This window comes from Branchiostoma lanceolatum, chromosome 1 (genome assembly GCF_035083965.1).
Source record: "Branchiostoma lanceolatum isolate klBraLanc5 chromosome 1, klBraLanc5.hap2, whole genome shotgun sequence".
Lineage (NCBI taxonomy): Eukaryota > Metazoa > Chordata > Leptocardii > Amphioxiformes > Branchiostomatidae > Branchiostoma > Branchiostoma lanceolatum.
In genome coordinates, this window is record NC_089722.1 from 6,266,725 (window position 1) to 6,284,126 (window position 17,402).

The 17,402-nt window shown below is 41.3% G+C and overlaps 1 protein-coding gene across 1 annotated transcript in view; it reads left to right on the forward strand.

The window, feature by feature from the left end:
* The window catches only part of LOC136426325 (fibrocystin-L-like), a 75,737-nt gene that overhangs the window by 18,586 nt on the left and 39,749 nt on the right, over nucleotides 1–17,402 (forward strand). Inside the window, exons 22-42 of the mRNA XM_066415071.1 lie at nucleotides 370–515; nucleotides 2,754–2,835; nucleotides 3,017–3,165; nucleotides 4,132–4,254; nucleotides 4,892–4,997; nucleotides 5,497–5,646; nucleotides 6,148–6,306; nucleotides 6,855–6,979; nucleotides 7,846–7,981; nucleotides 8,591–8,680; nucleotides 8,905–9,043; nucleotides 10,053–10,209; nucleotides 11,603–11,690; nucleotides 12,341–12,514; nucleotides 13,185–13,391; nucleotides 13,848–14,011; nucleotides 14,330–14,794; nucleotides 15,212–15,515; nucleotides 16,012–16,140; nucleotides 16,439–16,837; nucleotides 17,143–17,280. Of these exons, the coding sequence (XP_066271168.1) occupies nucleotides 370–515; nucleotides 2,754–2,835; nucleotides 3,017–3,165; nucleotides 4,132–4,254; nucleotides 4,892–4,997; nucleotides 5,497–5,646; nucleotides 6,148–6,306; nucleotides 6,855–6,979; nucleotides 7,846–7,981; nucleotides 8,591–8,680; nucleotides 8,905–9,043; nucleotides 10,053–10,209; nucleotides 11,603–11,690; nucleotides 12,341–12,514; nucleotides 13,185–13,391; nucleotides 13,848–14,011; nucleotides 14,330–14,794; nucleotides 15,212–15,515; nucleotides 16,012–16,140; nucleotides 16,439–16,837; nucleotides 17,143–17,280 (3,630 nt within the window). The remainder of the gene's footprint in view (nucleotides 1–369; nucleotides 516–2,753; nucleotides 2,836–3,016; nucleotides 3,166–4,131; nucleotides 4,255–4,891; nucleotides 4,998–5,496; nucleotides 5,647–6,147; nucleotides 6,307–6,854; nucleotides 6,980–7,845; nucleotides 7,982–8,590; nucleotides 8,681–8,904; nucleotides 9,044–10,052; nucleotides 10,210–11,602; nucleotides 11,691–12,340; nucleotides 12,515–13,184; nucleotides 13,392–13,847; nucleotides 14,012–14,329; nucleotides 14,795–15,211; nucleotides 15,516–16,011; nucleotides 16,141–16,438; nucleotides 16,838–17,142; nucleotides 17,281–17,402) is intronic.

Sequence of the window (17,402 nt, forward strand, 5' to 3'; positions counted from 1 at the left end):
TTCTATGACAATTGCAGCATTAATCATATGAAGAATTGCTTCTCAAGTGCTGCTCACTTATTAATGATAAGTATACATTTAATCAAATCAGCATATTTTTGTGTGTGTAGACCACACATATTCAACCCTCCCTGATGTGTAATTGAAATGCTTTTGAACTACTAATTATTTTTAAGTACATGTATTACCTAATCACAACATAAAGGAGGTTTTTATGTAGTAGTAAACAATATTTTTTCATACTTTTTCTTCTCGGTGTCTTGAAAATCTTTGTGTTACTAGTTCCTACAGACCTGTGTACATTCTGTACCTTTGAAGCTTAATAGATGGATAAATTTGTCAGTAAACATTATGTTTTGTTCTTTGCAGATGTGGTAGACGGCATCCGCCAGGCTGCCATGCCCAATGATGTTCACATTGATGAAGTCCAGGTGGAGAAAGGAAATGGAGGATACTCCGTCACCTTCATTCCATTCAACTGTGGATTCAACCTTCCTCTCATGGCATCTGATCAGGTACAGAATAGGAGATTGTGCAGAATAAAAAGACTCTTTTTAAACAACCAAGAGATTTATTCAACCAACGTTTCGGTGACCATTTGTCACCTTCCCCAAGGCAACTCTGACTGGTTCACATTGCACTGGTGTTGCTTCTTATAGTATTTACATTATATCACTACCTAACTGGATTTGCGGTTAAACAGAATTTTAGGGGTCTTTACCCCATTTTACCTGGACCCAAGGAGAGAAAAGTGGGTTAAAATGAGTGACTTTCCCCTCCCTTTCACCCCCTATTTTGGGGTCCCCCGAAAGTGCGAAATGGAACGAAATGGAACGAAATGGAACGAAATGGAACGAAATGGAACGAAATGGAACGAAATGGAACGAAATGGAACGAAATGGAACGAAATGGAACGAAATGGAACAAAATGGAACGAAATGGAACGAACTAAAACATATGTAACATTATGAAATGAAATACTAGGAGATAGCGAAATATAAGGAACGTTGTAACATTCACAGTAGACGGGAACAGGAAGTAAATACATAATATAACGTGTTTTATTTCTTGAATCTGTTTGATAATAGTAAATACAACGTTTTTGCCCCGTTTGTGTGGCTAGATTCTTCCCTGAAAATGGGAGCGCAGTGTGGAAAGAGATCCACCGCTCTTCCTTTGTGTTTACCAACGATCTGCAAGTGAACAGCTGAAAAAAGCAGGGAAAAACAAGATTATACAGAAGTTGGTGGTAACATTGCATCTTATAATTCACCAAGAGAGCATGAGGCAAGCGTAATTTTATCATTTATACAGCGTGTTTGCGTGTTGCAAATGGAGCCCCGCATGCAAATAAACCGCCAATGTTGCCAGCGCATCGGAACTGTGCACGTGGGCCGGCGTGCTACCGACAGGTTGAATCAAACTCCGACTTCCAAGTTTTATTTACAAACGATTTTAGTCCATAACTAGTACGTAGCTGCATATCTCCGCAACAACGATTTTTATACAACCAATTGTTCGGCTGGTCGGCTGTCGGAGAATGGACCCTTCCGTTAATGATATGCAAATGCGGCTCTGCGCTGTCCCACCAATGTGACATTTCACACTCCATTCAATCACGGACATGGACTGAGAACTACCTCTGAAGACATTTCTGCTTCCTTGTTCACGACAAAACAAAGGGAGGGTGTGAACGAGCAGGACATGTATTTCACAGTCCACACAATACGCAAACACGCTGTATAAATAATGAAATTACGCTTGCCTCGTGCCATCTTGGTGAATTATGAGATGCAATGTTACCACCAACTTCTGTATAATCTAGTCCTTACTTCGATACTCAGTTCCGTTTGCTGGTTGTCCCTGCTATTTGCAGCAGGTCACTTGCAGATAGTTGGTAAAATCAAGGAAGAGCGGCCGAGCTCTTTCCACGCGGCGCTCCCATTTTCAGGGAAGAATCTAGCCACACAAACGCGGCAAAAACGTTGTATTTACTATTATCAAACAGATTCAAGAAATAAAACACGTTATATTATGTATTTACTTCCTGTTCCTGTCTACTGTGAATGTTACAACGTTCCTTATATTTCGCTATCTACTGGTATTTCATTTCATAATGTTACATATGTTTTAGTTCGTTCCATTTCGTTCCATTTCGTTCCATTTCGTTCCATTTCGTTCCATTTCGTTCCATTTCGTTCCATTTCGTTCCATTTCGTTCCATTTCGCACTTTTGGGGGACCGCTATTTTGGGTGAGGACCCCAAAATCGTAGATGTTTAACCCCAAATACAGTTGGTATTGTATACACTGCTACAGTGGTTGAATAAATCTATTGGTTGTGTAAAAAGAGTCTTTTTATTCAGTGGCTTGCCAACCCGATGAAACTATTATTGGAAAGGAGACTATATGCAGGTTTTTTGAAGCAAAATATTGCAAGGGGAGCATTGCAAGAGAGCAGAGCGACCAAGTGTAGGCTTGTGATTTCCCCCCTTCCTCAGTGTGGAGTTTTGGATCGGAGACTTTGTAGTTAAAAGTGGGGCAGTCTAAGGCATAATCTAAGGAGCAAAATTACTTACCAAAAAACTGTCAGGTACTGGTCACAGTCAGTTGAAGACAGTTAGCACATGGCTAAGTCTAACTTAACCACTCTGGCCAGTGGAAATCTGCAAACAATAGAAAATAGATAACCCCTTGAACATAATCTGTTTGGCTCAGCGGTTAAAGAGTTATCATAATGATTTTATCTTTAAGGGTGGAGTGACACGACAGCAGGCAGGCAGTCCCCCGGTCCAGGGCACTTTTGACATCACCTTTGGTGGCGAAACCTCTACAGGTACAATATTTCTGTAAGATTTACATTTGTGATTCAAATAATTGTGAACACACACCAACATACACTGTTTTCACACAGTGGTATACTAGAAATGTGAACACAGGTCCCCTAACTGTATGTAATGACAAATGTAATGTATTTCTTAACATGGAGTAATTGAGATTGTTCTTCAATTACCTAGTGAGAGCTGAGGCTACAGAGGAGGAAATGGCCAACAAGCTGAAACTCGACCTTGGCATCGAGGCAAAGGTGACCTTGGGCGGAGACTGTTCAGGGCAGACATGGGAAGTGGAGTGGGTCAAGGCTGGAGGAAACCAGGCAGAGCTGGAGGTTTGATGAATCATCTTACAATATTTCATAGTAAAAGAACCCAACACACTTATCGAGAGGAGCAGGGGTGACCTGGTGTGTGCTTGACTAAAACCGTGACTTGTAGCTGCATTGTACTACTACATGTAGTTACTTGAAAATGTGTCATGCTTTACCTCAATTGAGGATGACAAAAGAAAAAGATTTTGATCACTTTGAGATCAGTTTGATCCTCTTTTTACTACATGAAACATGAGCTACATGTAGCAGCAGTTTTTATGGTTGCCTTTTTATACACTATATACAAGTCAAATAAGACTGAACAGGCACGTAACCCATTCTTGATTTTTATCTCCATGAAAAATGTATATATATGTGTCTGTGTGTGTGTGTTTGTTTGTTTGTCTGTCTGTGTGTTTCCGCACTACTGTAGTCAGCATAACTCAAGAACCTCTTGATAGATTACCATAATATTTGGTATGTGGGCAGGTGTTGTGAAGCCGAAGTTCAATGTCAATTTTGGGCCCCCTGGTTTGTGACCTTGGTACTGCAGCAGAACTTCCGTTTTTGTATCTTTTGACCTGGACGTGCTATGGTCTTGTTTTATCAGTTATTCATTGATCGAGCATAGTGCTGTGTACCTAAACTCATTTTCAAGTACAGGTCCAAATTCAGGTCCAGAGGTTCAGGTCTGGACTTGGAAGTCCACCTACTAAACACAAATGCTCAGTAATAAACACAAAAATAGCAATGTTTTTGTCTTTTTTCAGCTAATATTTCATGATCTTTGGAAAGTTTTAGATTGGTTAGAACAGTGAGAGATACTTTTTTGCAAGTAAGGAACTAGTTCCCAACGTTCAGGGTTTTTCTTACTTGAACCTAAACATTTCAGTTCAGTTCAGATCCGGTGTTAAGGTACGCAGCACTAAAAGTATAGGAAGGGACGTTTTGAAGGAAGATGAAACCCTTCTGCTGCTCACGTTACAGTTGGATGGGAGCGATCTGACAGGAGATGATGCGGCGACTGAGGTGAAGACCTTGGACGACGGCGGCCTGTGGTTCTCTTCCATCCCTGGGAGCATGACTCGTACCCCACATGACACTCAACAGGTAAAAGACATCTATGCTCTTACAGGCTAAGTACAGGTTATGGTGATTAAAGCAGAAGTGCAATAATTACAGTGATATACGAATGTGATGTTATCCTACATCTACAATGATCACCGACACCTTTTTCAGTAACAAGACAGCTCAGCAGGATTTTGCATGGCACATGCATGCTAGCCTCCTGTGCAGGCCTCCTATAACGTGCGACATATATATTGGGGGAGGGGGGAGCTCTTATGCCGGCAAGGGAGTTGTGCAGCCGAGGGAGTTGTATAGCCGAGGGGTCCGCGCGACCCCTCGGCTATACAACTCCCTTGCCGGCATAAGAGCTCCCCCCTCCCCCAATATATATGTCGCGCGTTATAGGAGGCCTGCACAGGAGGCTACATGCATGCATGATTATCTCAGAAATGCCCTAGTTTTGTATTGTGAATGTGACCAGGTCCTATATACTATTATTAATAATAATGAAAAGAGTTAATATCAGCAAACACTATTCCATTTATAAGACTTAGCCTGGGAGCAATTTTTGTTGATATGTGATAGCATGTAGATTTGAAAAGAAGTCAATGTTGGATTCTGTCAGTATGAAATTTTGACTTATAATGTGGAATATTGTGGACATCCATGATGATTTCAGGTAGAAGTGATCATCAACGGCATTCCGTCACGTTGTGAGGGAAGCTGTGGGTTCAGCTGGGCACCAGACAGGACCCCAACCGTAACCGGCATCACGCCTGAGCAAGGTACTTATTTGTATAAAAACACTAGGTATCTCGCGATTGTTTAAGTCCCTGTTACACTGTCAACGATCTTCAGTAGTATTTGCGGAATTTGAAAATCACCAGAGACTCGAGCGTATGGCCGCCATTCAACAGTTACAAATCTGCTTTAAGAAATTGTTAATAAGTCGTCTCCTGTGACATCAAATAGCCTAGTTTGATTAAAGAATCTAGCCTTCCTGGCCTTCCTGGCTAGACATTGGGTCCTTGGGAAATTCAATTTGCACAACTTTCCTCGCTCCACCAAGGTGTGAAATGGGTACCTGACTTCAGTTGGGGAGGTAAGACTAAAGGCAGTGGAAGGGGTGCTGATTGGGGGCTTTTGCTTCCAATACCCGCCTTCCAATACCGCAACCTGGACACAGTAATTTGACAACCCACTGCGCCTCCGGCCCCAAAGGCCATAGGACCTTTATGTTACATTATTTACCAATAACTCTAACACTTAACCTTACCCATGTAGGGACTGGAGAGACAGAGGTTACGATCACAGGGACTGGCTTCAGCACGAACTGCGACAACCTTAAGGTGAGGATTGGCCGTTCGGAGGATACGGAAGAGGGCGTGGAGTGTACCCCAACCGCTTGTACCAAAACCTCCATCACATGTACAAGTAAGTATTGTTATTGGATGGGCCGACTACTCTCTCTTCCCAGCCAGGGGCTGAATTGAGGGGAACTTACAATATAGGTGGGGCTAGATCGCAAGGGTCTGGAGTAGCTGCCTAACTCAGGTGAACTCAATACGACAATTGCCCCATGTGCGACCATATTAACCTTCTCCGTTGTGCCTAAACCTGTAACCTATTCATGAGCAATTATAATTTATATACTGTAAGTTAGCAACTTCAAGTCAACCATTCACATTCATGCTACATCTTCAGAAAGGATGCTGTAGCTGCATAGTTTCTGTTTAGAAACTAAATTCAAGCCCACACTCAGATTTGTTTGCCTGTATAGTTCCTTTGGTGCTAGAACTTGAATGAGTACAAAATGTTCTCGCTTTTATATTATAGGCCAGGTGCAAGGTGGCCTATAATAGGTGGCTTAACCAATCACAGTTTAGCAAACCACCTGTCATGATTATCGTGATCGAAATTTCATTCTGGTTCCAGCTGGAAGTGCCGGACAGGGAAGTCAGAGAGTGAAAGTGAGGGTGTTGCCCCACGGAGACGACCCAGATGCCAACCCTAACGGGAAGGCTTCCGGAGACGTGTTCTTCACCTACGAGGGCGGCATCACAGGCATCAGCACAACAACCTGTGGACTGGGAGGTAATTATCTATGTCTGTGTCTATCGTCTGATATATGATGTCTGTTTATGACAGTATATATTGACGCTGCATGTGTGTGTGTGACTATGTATTGCTTGTGTGTGTGTGTGTGTGTGTGTGACTGTTTGTGTGCGACTGTGTATTGACTGAGTGTGTGAGAGCGTAATGATTGCATGTGTGTGTGTGTGTGTGTGTGTGTGTGTGTTTATAGACCATATGTGTGATTGTTTGCTGTGTATTTGCATGTGTGTGTGTTTGTGTGTGTGTGTCTATTGACTGATTGTTTGACCAAGGCTGACTGTGTGTTTTGACCGTGTGACTGTGTGTGTCTGTGTGTGTGTGTGTGTCTATTAACTTGGCTGTCTGTGTGTACGTGTGTGTGTCTATTGACTGTTTTGATATGACAAAGGCTGTGTGTTTTGACTGTGTGACTGTGTGTGTGTCTATATGTGTCTGTGGTGTATATGTATGACATTATGTATGTGTGTTAGAAACCTTTTTCTATAGTTTCCTGAGCTCACTTGACATTTTTGCAATTCTCCCATAAGGTGGTGTCCCGCTGACTATCTCTGGAAATGGCTTTGCGGATGATGACAACCCCAAAGTTGGTGAAAACGATTGTCCCGTCGTATCCGGTTCCGACACCGAGATTGTCTGCACTGTCCCATCAGGGGTGAGAAAACGTGTCGGTTCTTTTGTTCTGTTGGACAGAAAACTTTGTCACAAAGCTTAGCGTTTAATGCATAGAGATTCTGTACTGTGTAGAGTGTTTCATTTTTTGATCTTTTGTATAGAGTTTGAGTAAAAGGTGATACAAAGTTCTAGAGATAAATAATAAAACTAGACCAAGCTCTTGAAGAAACCTACTCAAATTGAATGCACTTCTCAAATTGTTTCATCTGTAAGGATTGTACAGGTAACAATTACTCTGAGACTCATAATGCAGCAATGTTTATTCACAAGTCATACCAATTTAGCATAGGAGCACCCCATCATTTTTCCCCAGTTACTGTCCATGTTATGTAGATTTAACCTTCGCCAGTCTTGTTGTGTGTTTTTTATTGACTCTCTAGTCCTGCTCATAACAGAATATTGCAATGTTAAGACACTGCCAATATGCGCTGAGAATTCGGCACTCAGATGAGGCTTACATAAAGCACCAGGAAGAGACTGATCTTGCCGTTATATACATTTATACAGCAGCTGTTGTTCTTTTTTTGAGAGAGGCAAAATACAAAATGCCTGAGGATACAAGAAATAACAGAGAACGGACGCAAACTAAGAGAATTTCTGTTTCATTTGTGGCCTGTGGTGATATGTTTTTCCCTTAACCTAACTCTCGCCTGTTCTGACAAGGGACCACAAACCTTTGTCCTTGTGTAACTGTTATATGTTATTCTCATTGTTTGCTGTTTTTTTAAATCTGTTGTCTTGTGTTCCACATATCCTTCCAGTATTAGTTTTTCTGTATGTTTAATTGTTTGTGAAAATTGATAAAGAGAATGATTTAGAAAAAAAAACATTGTCCTTGCGTCATAGGATGCAGGTGCTGTGGCTGTCACTGTCACGAGTGTCAGTGGGTCAGACGTGCTGACTAGTCCCGACCAGCTCACGTACGACGAGGCTCTGACTCCGATCATCACAACCTACACTCCTGAAGAGGTCACAGTGGCAGGTAAAAAGATGAAGAGTAACAACAAGTTAAAGCAGAATAAACATGTATACTAGACTAAGTATATAACGTTAAATATAATTAATCCCAGAATCAGAAAACGAAATTGCAAACTTAGAGAAACATTGCAAGTGTTGTATACAATATACATACAATATGTACTGTGTAATCAGAGATACTTGTATGGAATAGACATCATCCACATGCATGCTGACTCAGATGATGCTAGATATCATGGATTGTATTTGGATTGACAATTCTTATGGTTTGCAGAATTCTGCATATGGGTTACAGAATTCTGCATGTGATTTTCAGATTTCTGCATGTGATTTTCAGAATTCTGAACTCAAATTCAGAATTCTGTAAACTGTCCTCAAGTCCCACAGGACTTACTGATGTCACCTAAGTAACTGTTATCATACGCTTTGACATAACGTTACATGTACATAATATTATTATATTCTAGAATGTCAAATTTCCCTCTCAAACTGTGCCACTGACAATAATCACGTTTTCCAGATTTAGATTGTTTTTCCGGATTTGTAGTGACGTCTGTTATAAATATTTGATTATCTAGAACAGTCATGATACATGTATGCCCTTAATGTTCAGGTGGAGATACATTGACACTGGAAGGCTCAGGTTTTGGAGATTCGCCAGCTCTCACACTGGATTGTGAAGGTGAAACAGTGTCTCTTGAAGGTAAGGAATGCATCTCTACAAACAATGTAAGTCCATTCTCACCTCTCACCACTGTTCTTAAGTATTATCTGAATGTTGATTGGATACTATGTAAATCTTGATAGCTTTAAATTTGTCTGACTTCAAGTTCCCTTACTTCAAAAGTGAATTGAATTTACATGAAACAGCTAATTAAAGGAGTTAATAAACCATTAAACCATGATTGTGATGTATTCCCCTGGCAGCCAGTGTAACAGAGACTGGCAGCGTGACAGCCACCCTGCCCTCCCTCAGTCCGGGAGAGTGTGACATCCTCCTGTTCGTGTCTGGCAGTGGCTATGCCATGGTAGAGGACAGTACAAGGAAGAGGGCTGCTAATAACAGGTATTGACATTAAAAACTTCCTTTAATCTTTGTTGCGTGTATCACATGTATGCCATACATGTACGTCTCACTCAATTGCACTTAGCCAATTGTACTGTCTAGTTGCTGTAGAATCACTGATTCTAATCGTGATCTCTGTCGACAGAGTCTCCTATTACAATCCAGGGCTCGAAATACTGGGTGCATGACTTGTGCACCTGTGTGCACCCAAAATTGGAGCTGTGCACCTAATTTTTGACTGTGGGTGCACCAGTGCACTTACAATAATTGTAGATATTTCTGGAGGCAATAGGCCTTTGAAAAATAAGGGTACTAATTGTACACTAATTTACAGAACATTCTTGAAACATATCAGAAAAAGTACAGTAATTTGTAACAGTTGTACTTTTATTTGATGTATTACTTGTTTGAAATTTTAGCTGATAGAATTACAGATTGAAGTTCTAAAGGGCAATGAACTTTGTAATAATGTTATGTTTTGCTGGCGTTCAACTTTATTCTATGGTGCACCCAAAATTCTTTCTGTGCACCTAATTATTTTGATTGGGTGCACCAGTGCACCTATTTCCAAAAATGAATTTCGAGCCCTGCAATCTCTACCAGTACGATTGTTGATTCTGCAAGATTGCAATCTCTACCCTACATCAACCAAGGATTGATATGTTCAAAAATTCGTATTTCCCGAGAACCATAGTAGAATGGAACTCGTTGTCATCAGATGCTGTAGGAACACCTTAACTAAATAGCTTCAAAGAACGATTGCAGTCAGATGTGCAAAAGTTAGGTGTGACAGGCCGTTCAGTGTAATACAACCAGCTGCTGCCACGCCGCGTGCCTGCGAAGCTGGTGTGTTACGCCGAAGGGCGGTTATACCGGCTATACAGATACAGATACATCCTTTTTTTTCATCAGGACATTGCAACAGTAAATTATATATATATATGATCATTATAAAATTATCAGGAATAGATGAAGTTTTGAAAAATATCCTGTAATTTCTGTATTCCAGGTTTAAACGTCCCAAAGTCACGGTGAATTTGAAAGTAACTCAGATGGATCCGTCAAAGGGCTCGCTGTATGGAGGCACCACAGTGACCATATTAGGGAAAGGGTTCAGTGAGAATGTGGCAGACGCCGAGGTCAAGTTGGGTGACACTGAGTGTGAGGTGAGCAAGACCCCATTTACTCCCAATCTCAGATTTTTTGATGGAGTTTTGCAACCAAGGCTGTAGGAAATGTTTAATATGATAACTCACTTGCAAATTCATGCCCGAGGGCTAATTTCAAGAATACAAGGAAATGAGATAATGATAATAATAACTTAAAGGTATAGAGTCCATTCCAAGTCACCAAGAGGGTTTTTGAATGATATTTGTAATAATTTTGAATTATTTCTAATAAAATAATATCTGACTGACAATAATTCTAATCTTTTCTAAAAGATTGAATAGGAAAATTTGAATTTATTCAAATTTAATTAGATAGTTTAGAAACATTTACAAAGTTACTGCATAAAAATCTCTTTATTTAGAATAATTTCTAAACATCTATATGATTCTTTCACTTTTACAAATATTTACAAAAAATGGTAGAAAATGGTAGATAATGGTAGAATGGTGATTGCCCCCATAAATGTAGGTGCTAATCCGCCCCTTCTGTCTGCTTTTGTCTATCTTTAGATTTTACTGCAGGACACTGTTTGGTCCTTTGTGGAGAGCATTCTTCCCTATACTTGGCAATGATGTGTGAATTGCTTTTTTCCCAGCCCTACGACCTATTTATAAAGATGTTACAAATAATGGTAGAAAATGGTAGGAAATTGTAAATAATTGTAAATAATGGTAGAATGCTGTTACCATTGTTTAGAAACTGTTAGAAATATCCTGTTCCAGGTGATGAATATTTCTAAAGTTTTAGAAAAACGGAGGAATATTCATAAAGCTGAAATCACATTCAAAATATTTCTAAAGTATCAAATCTCTCACACAAATAATTACAATAGATTGAAAACATTTGTAAATAACGACGATAACAACCCTCTTGGTGACTTGGAATGGACTCTAGTACACGGTAGTGAAATAATCGAAAGAGTAAATGAAAGTCATCAACTAGCGCTACTTCTAATGTAAACAGTTGTTATTGGGTTTGATTTCTTTTTATGTGCAGTGGAATATGAAATTCACGACGTTTTGGGTGATGTACAGTTGTATGCATTGGGTGGTCTTAATAGAAAGACAATTTGATTACATGACCATACCCACAACTTTCCATAGGTGAAAGGAATAAATTGCACTAGCAAACATTCTTAGATTTTCCAAAGGATTTTCCTGACTTGCAAAATTTATGATGACCGAAAAAATCTGTAGCAGAATAGTACACTGTACATTTTATTTATCCATTATTGTCTGTTTTTATCCATTAAAAAATATTTCAAAACAATTTGATGAGCAAACACATACAGTAAGATAGACGAAAGGGAATTTTTTTGTTATAATAAAGAAAATTCAAACTACTGGTTTTGGAAGGAGCTGACCAGTTTTAAACCACTGTTTTTCACAGGTTCTGTCCAGTTCTGCCGATGAGATAACATGCATGACAAAAAGCACCGCAGCAACCCATACTGTCCGCAATGATGACTCACATCCAGGTAAGGTGCTGACCATGAGGGATGGTGGGGGCCTTGAGGGGGGAGTAAGAATGTTTTTTTCTTTAATTGAAGTAAAAGATTTGCACTCTGCCATTCTCGTACATGTAAAGGGCTGTTTAGCCATAGCCGATGCTGTAGGGCTGTTGTGAATTAGGATTTTACCATGATGGTTAATACTGACCAATGGAGGCCATAAAAGATAATATAGATTTGCACAAGGAATTACACACACCACTCTTTATCGTGACAGTTTTGCCAATCTTAAACTCAGCAAACACTAGAAAAGGAATCTTGAAATGACATTTGAATTGTTCTTGCTTCATATTATGTTGATAAGTTCACTTCAAATAATAGTCGATGAGAACAATCATAATCATGAAACTATAATAGCCTTCATGCCTTTTCTTCATCTCAAAAATTGTTATTAGCATGAATATGTGACGTTTGGTATTCCTGGCTGTCACTTTTAGTAATTTAAATTTGCAGTTGAAACAATGCTGTAGTACAGTAATATATTGGAAATGTAATAGTCGCAGTGCTGCAATGAAGACATCAATGCTAAAATGAAAATTGCAAAAACGAAACACAGCTTGAGTTTCAAGATTTTTACATGTAAATAAAAGTAATTAAGGATTTTTTTTATTTTGCAGAGTTTGGAGCTGGCTTTGCTTGGGACCCTGATACACTGACAGGTGAAGTTGGCGACACAGTATGCTGGAGGTGGACATCCAGTGGGTCTGACACCAAATATGGCATCCACCAAACAACAGATTCAACTGGAAAGGAACTTGCTGGCTTTAGCAGCGGGGAACAGACAAGTACAGGTGAGATTGAAAACTTTGTTCCCTCAAGGAGGCTGTAGCCTGTAACATCCTTGGTTACCTGGTGAGTAAGTTTCCACTGAAAACACAACCAACCAAAAAACAATGCGTCATGTGAATTAGTAGCCTCCTCTATGCAGTTGAGATGTCACCTCTCTTCTCTACTTCTTGTGATTCCCTCAAGTCTGACCTTTGCTGTGACACCATCTTCCCAGTGGCACTCACTTCCTGACACTCTACTGACAGTGTTTTAAATAAATGTGAACACACAGGAACAAAAAAAAAACAGTCGAAACACACAGTCAAGAACACAGACATACAGATAAAACACTCGGGAACATAAACAACCAGACACTCACAGACAGAAAAAAACACTACATGGAGGCAACCATGATGATTTTTTTGGATCAATTAGAGTATACCTGCCATTTCATGCACAGAATTTCCTGGTTATTTATTTTAAGTGATCTTACAAGTGGGCCATTCAAACCTGAAGGACCGACAACTAAAAGAAATTAAAATTCGACATGCTTTTGTTATTGCATCGAAACTTAGTTTGATCATTGTCATGTAAACCAACAGCCCAGACTGATGAAGATTGTTGCAGCTACTACGTACTAAAATACAGGAAGTCGAAGTGATTAAATCATGCGTGTGTGTGCTCCTTTTTCAGGTGCCTTCTGCGAAACCTTTAAGGAAGTTGGTTCCTTCTTCTACACCAGTGGATGTGTTGATCCGCATTGTGATATCAAGCTTAAGATGCTGGGAAGCGTGACTGTCAGAGCCAGAGCAGATGTCACCAAAGCCTTGTCAGTGAAAGTGCACGGACAGGAGGCAAAACTAAGCCCAAATAATGCAAATCGAAGGCGGAGATCCAGTGGTAAGTAGTCCTGATTTTGGATAATGACTGTCTAGGTTTAGATCCTGGCCTAATAGTTAGCCTTTAGATGTCTGAAATATAGATTACGCACTGGACTTCCAATAACTTGAATTTACTATTCATCTGTGTTGGTAGCGCTAGGAGTAATCAAAGATGGATCTTGCTATGCAAAGTCATCATCATCATTTTGGGCTTGTTGCCTGGACTAAGACCACCCTCTCCTTCCAGATGTTTCAGTCCCCCATATAGATATATATGTCAGCCAGAGGGTAAAAACTTTGTCGACAGAAACTCCGATCTGGATCTCTACTGGTAGAATCGCCAATTCTACCAGATCAGTGTCTCTACCCTGACATCTATCTATAATGTTCTTCAGGTCCTCAACCTGCAACCCAACATCCCGTGCAAGTTAAACAAGCTTTTAAAAACTGTGACTGATTTTTTTAACCCTTCCAGAATCATGCCCAGGTGGAACAGCTTCCCTGGTAGGCTGCTCCGGAGACCCACCGCCAGCGCTCGAAGATGCTGCCTTTTCCTTCAGCTTCCGCAGCTGCATGACACCAGAAGTCACCTCACACAGCCCCACCAATGGCACTGCAGGGACGCTCATGACCCTCCAGGTAGTGTCCGTAGACCAGTGGTTAGCAATCTTGCCTCTGGAACTAGAAGCCACAGGTTCGATCCCGGCTGTGTTGCTCACCCGACATGCACGCTACCGTAAAAAGGTTGCAGTCCTTAGGACGGGACGTTAAGCTGTGGTCCACTGTTCATTGTGCTTGTCTAAAAGAGCTAGGGGAATTTCCCCGGTACAATGAACCTGTAAAATATTGTATATAGCATCTGTCTTCCTGTCATGACCAGTGGAAGATTTGCTCATCTGTTCGTTGAGTTCATTTGAGCTAAACTGGTTTGAGATCACTATCCTTTTCCTTTTCCAGGGTACAGGTTTCAGTTCCATCGCTTGCGAGAACGAGGTTATGATCGGGGACCACCAGTGTGAGATCGAGACTGCGTCGCCCGACACTCTCACCTGTCGGGTTGCCACCGGCGACAACATGCCCGTGGGAGTGGCCCTTGCCGTCTCGACGAATGTTAAGAACCTTGGGGGATCCCTGATGGCTGGGAACATATTCGTTCTCTTGTCGGCCGTCATGTCTGTGTCTCCACAGCAGGGCTCTACGGAGGGAGGAACAACCGTCACAATTTCCGGATCAGGGTTCACCGCGGGGGCAGATGGCATCAGGGTCATGATTGGATCGTCCGGTTGTGACATTGAGTCCGTGTCGTACAACGAGATCGTCTGCACGACTCAGGCGGCGTCTGCTCTGACCAGGGATGTGGTGGTGACCCAGGGCGGCTCCCACGGGGCAGAATGTGATGGCCAATGTCAGTTCAGTCACCGGGTAAGTGTAGGAAAAGATACAAGATAACTGTTGGGAGTGGGGAGCTAAAAGGGGGGAGCTAAACACTTATAGACATCCGGGTAATAGGATATGCAAAAAAGTTACTCATTGACAAGCAACTGGATAAAATTTTGGACTGGATAAACAGTCAGACATTTCAGACAGCATACGCTATCTTTCATCTGTTTCAAAATTTTATCCAGTTGCTTGAGTAACTTTTTTCGGCCTAAACACTTTGCATTAAACATCAAATGTCAGATTCTGCAACTTTATTATGCAAGGACTGAATTGCATGTCTTGATCAAACTCAATGGTATTTTAAGTTACAAAACTTGAAATATTATCATTAATTCGATTGTTACAACAGCCACAGGTTTACTATGATTATCACTTTTTTTCATGTCCTTTCTCAAAAAGGACTCTGCAACACCGAGAGCGGGACGTATCCAGCCGAACACCGCATCTGGCGCCTCTAACGTCTTCAGCATTACTGGAGCTCTCTTTGGAACAGACCCGGATGCTGTCACCGTGGAGATCGGAGACACGCCTTGCGACGTCACCGCTCTAACCGACAGCTCCATCACCTGCACGGCAGGGGCCCTCGCTGTTGGCAGTAACGCTGTGAGGGTGATCAACGCACATGGCAATGCTGCATCTTCCCTCGATGTGCACAGCGAGGCACTGATCGACAACGTCTCACCATCTTCTGGCAGCTTGGCAGGTTTGTATGTAGGAATACATGAATTGAATCATTTAATCAATTTATTGGTTTGGATAGCTGTTCACCATGCAGAATCATGCCTGCGGAACCTAAGCTTGTGGCTATTACAAATGGCTAGCCCTGCTGACAAAGACAACACAGGGATACACCTACATTCATGTTCAGATTCAGGTCTAGACATTCAGGTTTAGGTTCAGGTCTGGACCTGAACTCATGGCATGAGTGTGTAACAAACATGTCTTCTGCTGCCAAATGACAAACAAAGAATATCTAAATATCCAATAGGGCAACCACTAGCAGCCATGTTATGCCTATTATCAATTGTCAGTTTTTGATGGCTTTAAAATTTAATATTTGGAAGCCTTGATTCCCCCAGGTTACAAGTACATGCCACCAAGTATATAGAAAATACAGAAGAAAATTTTCTAGATCATATTATAGTACAATCACATCACATCACAAGCAGTAACGCCCTGTGTCCTTTTATCTGTGACAGGGGGCACAGTCCTTACGATCACTGGGAATGGCTTTGGAGACGACACGACAGTTACCATGGGAGACGGAAGCGAATGTACGATTGATGGAGAGATCATGAGGACCAGCTTCTCATGCGTTACTCCTGCAGGTGAAATGTATTTTATTACTTGCACCTCTAGTGCTTAACTCACTCGGGCACAGCTACCTTGAAGTGCAATTATTTAGATGTAACTGTGTATATGCTGCTCATGACTTATTATAAATATCTAATTCTAAACTTATCGGTTGTGAAAAGCCAACCTACGATTTCTGATGATCATGATTTGAACTTGAAAAATGCTGTGCTGTGTGGCTATGCTTTGAATACAAGTAAATTGCAATAAGTTACAATGAATATTGAAAATACAATCATGTGCTCACCATCCCATTTCTCCATTTCCTCCCAGCAACTCAAGATGGAGACCACACTGTTCAGATAACTGTTAGCTCCAATGGAGTAACGTACCCTGCACAAGACTACACTTTCGCAGCAGACAGCACTCCTGTTGTTGATAGTATCTCCCCACCTAATGCTAATGCTGGTGACACGCTGACCATCACAGGGACTGGGTTTGACGGTGTCTCAGGAAGGAGAAGAAGAAGTGCCTCTGGAGATGTTTCAGTCACTGTCGGTGATTCTCCTTGCCCGTTGAGTTTCTCTTCAGCCACGCAACTCAACTGTGTGCTTGGGGACAATGTGGCTGGCAGCTATGCTGTGAACGTGTGGGTTGCAGGGATGGGGCTCGCAAGTTCATCTGCCTCCTTTATCTACCGGCTGTCATTGGACAGTGTCCAGCCAACGTCAGGTACAAACACTCAAAATATCAATATGTTCAGGAATCTTTTCACTACTGTATAGAAGATGTTCCTGCCAAAGCTAATCCTTTTAAACTTCAGGTTATAAGCATGTGACTCCTACCACAAACACAACAAGTACATGTACCACTAAAGATATCCATAATTATATTGTAAGATGTACAGGATACAGTTAAGAAGATAATGTTGTAAGAGCTACATGTATGCTGTCCTGTCCTGATGCTCTCTTTAAGCACTGTCTTGTTACCGTTAAATGTTACGTCATGTGTCTGACAAGCTCCTCTCTTTGTTGTAGGAAGCTTTGGAGGAGGCATTCCACTGACACTGGGTGGAAGCGGGTTTTCTAGCACCACAGTTGCTACAGTTTGTGGCGACCCATGCCCAGTCAGTAGTACTGCACTTTCACAGATGGAGTGCATGCTGCCGCCTAATGGTTAGTGTCTCAGTCTGTGAAAATGTTACAAGGAATCTAAATGTACCTCGTTTGATGTGTGTAAAGAGAATGTGTAGTAGAAATCAAGAAAGGGTTTAGAGTCTAATACATGTATATAATAT